At 38.8% G+C, this 8,969-nt stretch overlaps 1 protein-coding gene across 2 annotated transcripts in view; it reads left to right on the plus strand.

The window, feature by feature from the left end:
- CWH43 (cell wall biogenesis 43 C-terminal homolog) overlaps positions 1-8,330 on the plus strand; it is a 50,617-nt gene extending 42,287 nt beyond the window's left edge. For both annotated transcript variants that reach the window (XM_066384827.1, XM_066384828.1), the window contains exons 14-16: positions 3,851-3,912; positions 4,971-5,126; positions 8,061-8,330. In XM_066384827.1, coding sequence (XP_066240924.1) covers positions 3,851-3,912; positions 4,971-5,126; positions 8,061-8,139 — 297 coding nt within the window. In that variant the 3' untranslated portion in view covers positions 8,140-8,330. The remainder of the gene's footprint in view (positions 1-3,850; positions 3,913-4,970; positions 5,127-8,060) is intronic.
- The last annotated feature ends 639 nt before the right edge of the window (positions 8,331-8,969 follow it).

Here is an 8,969-nt window from a genome sequence, read left to right on the forward strand (position 1 = left end):
ACAGAGAACAAAGAAAATCCCTGATTTAATGTGGCTATCATGACAGCAATGGGTGAGGGAAGAGCAGGGGCGTTATCTCAGAAGAGAGATTAAGGAGAGGCCAGAGAGTAAAAGATAACATGGAGAGTGTGGAGGCTGCAGCAATTTTGTATCACGATGTACCAAACCACCTCAAACCTAGTGGCTTAAAACAATGATTTAACGGTCTCATGATTTTGTGGGTTGACTCAGTGGTTTTCTGTTTTGTTTGGTTTTTGTTTGTTTGTTTTTTTTTTGTGGGTTTTTTTTTAGATTTTATTTATTCATTTTAGCGAGGAGAGGGAGAGAGAGAGAGAGAGAAAGGGGGAGGAGCAGGAAGCATCAACTCCCATATGTGCCTTGACCAGGGAAACCAGGGTTTTGAACCGGCGACCTCAGAATTCCAGGTTGACGCTTTATCCACTGTGCCACCACAGGTCAGGCGGTTTTCTGTTTTTGTGTTTGTTTTTTTCTTGACTCACTTTGCCATCAGCTGGTGGCTGGGCTGTGGCTGGGGTTCTAAGATGGTCTCAGTCTGGGGCCTTGTGCTGACTGTTGGCTGGGCCTGTCTCTCCGTACAGCCTGTCATCATTTACTAGCCTCGCTGGTGCTTCACTTACTGGTGGTGTGACCTTGGGGCAAGTTACTTAACCTTTCTGAGCCTCAATGGCTGTATCTATAAAGTGGTGATAGCAATATCCACTGTGTCAGAGGGTTGTTATAATAAAGTATAAGCAAGTGTTCGCACTCGGTATATGGTAGCCACATATATGTATTGTGTGCATCTGACTGTATGCAGACAATCAAATTAGTTACATGTGTAGGTACATGGCCCATGAAGCACAAAAGATGTTAGAAAATATGATATTTGGCAAGTTTAAGAAAAAATTACATCCTGCCTGACCAGGTGGTTGTGCAGTGGATAGAGCATTGACTTGGGAAGCTGAGGACCCCAGTTTGAAACCCTGAGGTCACCAGCTTGAGCGTGGGCTCATCAGCTTGAGTGCAGGTTCATTTGGCTTGAGTCCAAAGGTCGCTGGCATCCTAATAAGAGAAGGAATTGTGTGTGTGTGTGTGTGTGTGTGTGTGTGTGTGTGTGTATGTAGGCATATGGGAAGTATTAGGGAAGAGGAATTTGATTTTTATTTAATGCTCTCTTGGTTTTCACAGTCATAAGCTGTGTCAAGATTGGCAATAGATTCTTACATAGCTTTTTCTATTAGGAAGTTTATTAATGCAGAAAGTTTTGGTCATAAATGCTTGGATGAACAGATTTTTCTCCTTAAGAAATGAGTATTTAAATTCTGTAGTCATAAAACTTGACAGCATCTTTTTAAAACCTAATAAAATAAAATGATAGTTAAGTGTATTCCCAGTTTAGTATTCCTAGTACATACAGCTGAATGACTAAATTTTTACTTCTTCTTCAGGCAAAGCAGAAAAGTCTTTTCCTTATTTATTTATTGTACTTTTTAATCACTGAAAATTTTTGTTTAAATTTTCAAATTATGTCCCCCTGCACAAAAGTCAATTCAAAATGGATCAAAGACCTAAATATAAGACCTGAAACAATAAATTACGTAGAAGAAAACATAGGCACTAAATTTATGGACCTTGGCTATAGAGAGCAATTTATAAATTTGACCCCAAAGGCAATGGAAGTAAAGGTAACAATAAGTGAATGGGACTATATCAAACTAAAAAGCTTCTGCACAGCAAAAGAAACTGTCAACAAAATAAATAGCCAACAAAATGGGAGATGATATTTGCAAACAACAGCTCAGATAAGGGGTTAATATCCAAAATATATAAAGAACTCATAAAGCTCAGCAACAAACAAGCAGGCAATCCAATTAAAAAATGGGGAGAGGACCTGAACAGACACTTCTCCCAAGAGGACCTACAAATGGCAACAGATATATGAAAAGATGCTCATCATCACTAGCTATTCGAGAAATGCAAATCAATACTATAATGAAATACCACCTCACACATGTTAGATTAGCTATTATCAACAAGACAGGTAATAATAAGTGTTGGAGAGGCTGTGGAGAAAAAGGAACCCTCATTCACTGTTGGTGGGAATGTAAAGTAGTACAACCATTATGGAAGAAAGTATGGTGGTTCCTCAAAAAATTAAAAATAGAACTACCATATGACCCTCTAGTGGGTATCTACCCCCAAAACTCAAAAACATTGGTACATAATGTGCCCCCATGTTCATTGCAGCATTATTCACAGTGGCTGATTCATGGAAACAACCAAAGTGCCCCTTGATAGAGGACTGGGTAAGGAAGATGTGGTACATATATATTTATACAATGGAATTCCACTCAGCTGTAAGATATGATGATACAGTGACATTTATGACAACATGGATGGACCTTGAGAATGTAATACTGAGTGAAATAATCAAGTCAGAAAAAGCTAAAAACTGTATGATTTCACACGTAGGTGGGATATAAAACTGAGACTCATGGACATAGATAAGAGTACAGTGGTTACCAGGGGGAGGGAGATGCAAGGGACAGGGAGGAGGGGTGGGGGGAAGGGTGTAAAGAGGAACAGGTATAAGGTGATGGAAAATTATTTGAATTTAGGTGATGGATTTGCAACACAATCGACTATTCAAATGATGTAGTGATGTTTACCTGAAATCTATGTACACTTGTTTATCAATGTCACCCTGTTAAATTTAATTTTCTAAATAAAAAAATAAAATAAAAATGTTAAATTATTACAATTTTTATGTATACTAAAGGCATATATATGTATGTGTGTGATATACAGTAGTAAAGATTAACAAGTATCCAGTTTCTCCCACCAAGCTTATGAAAAAATAATTAAGGAATAGACAATAACAGCCCGGCCTGTGGTGGCGCAGGGGATAAAGCAACCCGGAATGCCGAGGTCGCCGGTTTGAAACCCTGGGCTTGTCCAATCAAAGCACATGCAAGAAGCAACTGCTTCTTGCCCCTTCCCCTTTTCTCTTTCTCCCCTCTCTAAAATCAATAAATAAAATCTTAAAAAAAAAAAGAAATAGATAATAAATTGTGGTATATTCTTTTAGTGATTTAAAAATGTTTTAAATTAAATTTTAATAGTAAAATTGAGAAATGATCAAAAGTCAGGTATGTTTATAGTTCATAAGATTTTTTTAAAAGAAAATGGAAATTTCTTTAGACTAAAAGCTCCATATGGAGAGTTTTTCCAGCATACTATAGAAAAAAGTATATGTGTGTATGTTCTGCTTCTCTGATGAAAAATAATCCTGGTCTCAAGCTTTCACCATCCAAAAGACTCATAATTACTCCCAAAATGTGTTTATTTCCAGTGATTTCAATTTAACAAACACAGAATGAGCGCCTGCCAAACACCAGGTTTCTTGCTAAGTACCAGAGAGCTAACGTGACTACGAGTTCCTCTGCTCAGGGAGGGGAGGGGTGGAGACATATCAATAGAAACAAATAGCCGTGCAGAACAGCGTAGCTGGTGTGAACACACAGGATGACTGATGCAGATTCTGTAAATTCTGCTTAGGATGAGATACTTGGAAAGCTGCAGGGAGCCAGGAACTGTATTATAATCACTGATTTCCCTGCCCAACGCTCTCTCAGCATCTAGTACAGGAGCTAGACAGGCATAGAGTAGGTGCTCCAGAAATATCTGTAGAGATGAATAAAGAATATGGACCTTAAAGGATCAGTAGGAGCTAGGCAGAGAAAATAGCACGCACAAAGTCATATTTATTATGCTAGGTTATACATTTTCTTGGCAGTTCAGAATAGAGCACTGTTTTAATGCTTTAAATATTCTCTTCTCTGTTTATTAGGATATTGACAGCACAGATCAGGACAGATGGTGTGAATACATTATGTATCGAGGCCTGATCAGGTGAGCACAAGTGTTTGATTTCTTTTTAAATGAAAGGAAGGGAGATAGACAGATTCCCGCATGTGCCCCAACCATGATTCACCAGCAACCTCCACTGGGGCTGATGCTCGAATCCACTGAGTCATCCTCAGCACCCAAGGCTGATGCTCGATCCATTCAAGCCACTGGCTGTGAGAGGGAAAGAGAGAGAGAAAGGAGAGAAGGAGGAGAAGAGAAGCAGATGGTTGCTTTTCATGTGTGCCCTGACCAAGGATTGAACTGGGATGTCCACACACCGGGCTGACACTCTATCCACTGAGCCAACCAACAAAGGCTGGTGTTTAATTAATTAATTATTATTATTACTGTAATCTTTTGGGACTATCCTGGAGAGAAAGTTAATTAATTTTGTTGCTTTTTATAAACACTGATTTGGTTAGTTAGGCAGTTTAACATTCTTTTCAAGTCACAGCCTAATGATTTAAGAAGAAATAAATAGCTAAGCAAATTAAGATTAATTATACAGAGAGGATACTGTATAAGCTATTAAGCATAAGTGTGTAATTGCCAACACATTAGGAATGGCACCATTCTTGACTGTATGGTATGGTAGAAACAGCCTGGACCATGGAATAAGAAAGCCCTGGTTTTGAATTCTAGTTTTGCCAACTTCTAGTCAGGTAATCTTGGTTAAGTTAACTCACTTGTTAGAGCCACTAATATATTGTGGTGAGGTCTCTAGGTAAATTTTAGCTTTAAAAAAATACCATCCATGTCAGAAAGTAAATATTTTATATATATTCCAAAATATATTGTGTGAGAGGCAATTTGTATAGATAGAATATTTGTTAGTGTAAAAAAGTAAAGTAACTCCATATGCATGTTCTTTATTCACTTATATCACAGAGGTAATATGTTGCTAAATATTTAGAGTAACAAATCAAGATAATTCTTGTGATATACAAGGTAGTGTTAGATATGGGAAATTGGCTTAATTATGAAGGTTTTATCTACTTAGATCTCATCAGATTTCTGTATGACAATAAAATCTTTACAAACCATTTCTACATCTGCCACAGATTGGGTTATGCAAGAATCTCCCATGCTGAACTGAGTGACTCTGAAATTCAGATGGCCAAATTTAAGATCCCTGATGACCCCATTAATTATAGAGACAACCAGAAAGTGGTCACAGACCATAGGGAAGTTCCTGAGAAAATTCATTTCAATCCCAGGTGAGTGAGCTTCTCCATGTTGCAGATGACAGTCATGGGACACTGTATCTCCTCCAGGGACCTAAATATTAGGCCACAATGAGCTATAGATTTTATTTGGTTCTAGAGGTTCGGTCAGGTAATGGAGCTCATGGGGAAGATGATAGATTTGGTAGAAGTTATGGTCCCTACCTTCTGGGATAGAGGAACGGGCTGTAGTCTCAACTTCAGGTAAAAGAGACCACATAGACATCATCGTTGCTATCCCCGTCATTAACACTGTAACAAAAGCTGACACTGGCTTGTCCCTGTGTCCCAGACAGACCATGATCTAAGTGCTTTGTGTGTTATCTTATTTAATCCCCATTTGGTTGGTACTTTTGTTACCCTGGTTTTATAGGTAAGGGAGCTCAGGAGGGGAACAGGAAGTAAGTTCGCTAGGGTTCCCTGACTTGTCAGCAATAGGCTAAGAAGTGTGAAGGAAGCCTGTTAATGTCAATGCAAATATAGCTGATTCCCACAGCTGGCTGCACATGAGGCTCTCCTAGAAAGGTTTTAAAAACTCCACTGCCTGGGCACCACCCCAGACCAGTTCATCAGGACATCTTGGTCTTACAGGCTTTGGATTTTAAAACGTCTTTCCAGGTCATTCTAACTTGCAGATAGGATTGAGACTATGGAGTGGCACGTTCATTTCCATCGCAGATATTCTGCCATGTGAAGCGTATTGGGTTTTGTTTAGTTTTAAATAGGTTATCTGAGAAATCCATTTGCAGCAAAAGCTGTGATTTGGCGTATGTATTCATTCTTGCTTCCTCCCACGACTGTATAATGAGAAGAAACATCTGCATAAAACCAAACCCAGAACACGTCACGTATATTATTACTTGACATTTCTGTTAGTTTTACCAACGAATAGCTATAGAAACTTCTCAGAGCTCATTTTGTTTGGGGAAATAAAGGACAGTTATTCATTTTCTTTTTCTTCCTTGTGTCTCCTTACAACAAGAAAAAGACTAGACCCGAGTGTAGGCAATGTGTGTAAGGAGAGCCATGACCAAGTCTTGGTTGGCCTCCACTACTATCTTTGATACAAAAGGAATTCCCTTTGTAAGTGTAACGGGCTGTGAAGAGCATGGGCTCTGGGTGGGGTCAAGCTGCTCAGTTCAAATCCTCAGTCTTGCCATTGAACAGCTGCGTCACTGTGGGCAAGTTGCTTACTCTCAACCTCAAGTCTCTCACCTGCAAAACGGGGAGAACAGCAGTGCCGACCTCTAAGGTTGTTTGAGGTTTGAATGACAGAATGTTTTCCGAGTTGTTCATGGCGAATGCTCGATAGCCGGCAGCTACAATCGCCAACAGTAGTATTTGTTGTATTGACACTAGAAGCAAAATGCATAGAAAGTTTCTTTCCTTTTGTTGAAATTAGACGATTTAGGAAGAAAAAGGTACTCTCATTTCCTTAGTCTTCATACCAGGAGTGTAGAACAGTTCAAATAAAATATTTCTGGATAATCACAACTGCAGATTGCTCCTACCCAACTGTAAAGGGGACTGGATCCCAGTCAATTTAATCAGCAAAATAACAGAAGCATAAGTAGAAGGCCCGCTTGATTTAAAATTTTCTTATCAAAAATATATAATACAAAACTTATAAACTAGAAATAGTCAAAGAATACTAAGTTCACCAAATTCCCATTCTTTAATTCAACACTATTCTTTGAGTGCCATGATGCCGGCACCTGCTAGGTAGGCCCTGTGCTGGATGTGAGGACAGAGTGGTGAGTGAGACCGAGTCTTTGTCCTGGAAAGCGAATGTTCTGGTGGGCAGAGAAGCAGTTCAGAGGTCATCACGGTAACATTTTTAGATAGATTTTTTGCTATTTATATGCAAATATATCTATATATCACACAGTTATCCCAACTTTGTAAATGTAGGAAGCATCCATATGTGTGTGTGTATTCATTCTATTAACCTGATTTTTTCCCATCTCAATAATATATTATGAACTTGCTTCCATAATAAAGTATTCCTCTCCCTGTCTGTTCCTGTCTGTCTGTCTGTCTCTCTCTCTCTCTCACACACACAAAAAAATAAAAAAAAGTATTGCTCTGCAAATATTTTTTAATGATTGCACAATAATACTCTATTGTATGGTTGTACCAAACTTTAGTTAACCAATTTAGTTGTTTCTGCACATTTATTTTTTCATTAATATAGAAAGTCTTCCAGGGACTTCTTATATCATTGGACATACACTTGAATAGTTCCTTAGGACTCAGTTCTGAATATGGAATGGCAGGGTAAAAGGTTGGGCAAAATTTTAAGATTTCTTATTATTTTGTGAGGACAGTATTGTTTTGACTCCTATCTCCTACATTATGGAGATTATTTGCTGATGAAGAAAAAGAAGTCAAGGGCTTCATTTTCTCAGGTCTTTACTTCCTTTTCAGTGCCTTTTGCGTTTCACCAGGCCTACACACTAGAGCTGTGTCATTAATCAGTTTTTCATCAGGAGAGTAAATAGTTAAGCTGCAGCATGTGGGCCCTTCTGGTAGAGACTTAAAATTTGAAATTGTGCCAAAACAGATCTTATACGTGCATAATTGTAACATAAATAATATTTCAGATTTCATGATCCCTTCACTTATAAAATGGATAATATTACAGCTGAGGACTAGAGAAAAAAAATCCAGCTTTTTTTTTCACTAATGATATCAGCCAATAATTCCTCACCAGCTGTGCTTTGGGAATGACCCGTAACCACAGAAAGAGGACTTTGAAGGTTAAAATGCATGAATCCCTTTCTATTTCTTTATTTGCTGTTTTATAAATTAATCACATCTCTCCTGGTTTTATGATAGATAAGTAAAACCACAATAGGTTATGGTTGAAATTTTACATAAGAACATACCTTTCTGAATGGTTTTTACATGTTAATTACTTTGTTTTAGATTTGGATCCTACAAAGAAGGACACAATTATGAGAACAACCACCGTTTCCATATGAGTACACCGAAATACTTTTTATGAACTATTTAAAACAATAATTCACAGACTGAGCAAGTCTAAGGAAAACAAAAGTATATAAGATAAAAAGAAAGACGGATGGAAGCAGGAAACTACACACAAAGAACCTCAGTTTTGAAAATGTATGGTATCTATGCAGTGGGAAAGTCTATCAATTTATAAAATATATTGCTTAATAAAAATATTGCTCCAAATCGTTTTCCTTAAATTTTTGATAAAAAAATAGAATGTGGGATAACATTGGAAAGTTTTACTACTAGAGATAAAATCATTACTATGTCTTACCTTCGTAATGCTTTAAAATAAGAAATTGATTTATTGATGAGCTGGAAGAACTATTTCAAAAATCAAGCAGTCTTAAATACCTGGTTTGAGAAAGCAGGGAAAGAATATTTAAAGATTAAGTCTAGGCCCTGGCTGGTTGGCTCAGCGGTAGAGCATCGGCCTGGCGTGCAGGGGACCCGGCTTCGATTCCCGGCCAGGGCACATAGGAGAAGCGCCCATTTGCTTCTCCACCCCCCCCCCTTCCTCTCTGTCTTTCTCTTCCCCTCCCGCAGCCAAGGCTCCATTGGAGCAAAGATGGCCGGCGCTGGGGATGGCTCCTTGGCCTCTGCCCCAGGCGCTAGAGTGGCTCTGGTGGCAGAGCGACGCCCCGGAAGGGCAGAGCATCGCCCCTTAGTGGGCAGAGCTTCGCCCCTGGTGGGCGTGCCGGGTGGATCCCGGTCGGGCGCATGCAGGAGTCTGTCTGTCTCTCCCCGTTTCCAGCTTCAGAAAAATACAAAAAAAAAAAAAAAAAAGAGATTAAGTCTTAACTGTAACTACTGCTGACTCAG

The sequence above is a fragment of the Saccopteryx leptura genome, chromosome 5 (assembly GCF_036850995.1).
Source record: "Saccopteryx leptura isolate mSacLep1 chromosome 5, mSacLep1_pri_phased_curated, whole genome shotgun sequence".
NCBI classification, from domain to species: Eukaryota; Metazoa; Chordata; class Mammalia; order Chiroptera; family Emballonuridae; genus Saccopteryx; species Saccopteryx leptura.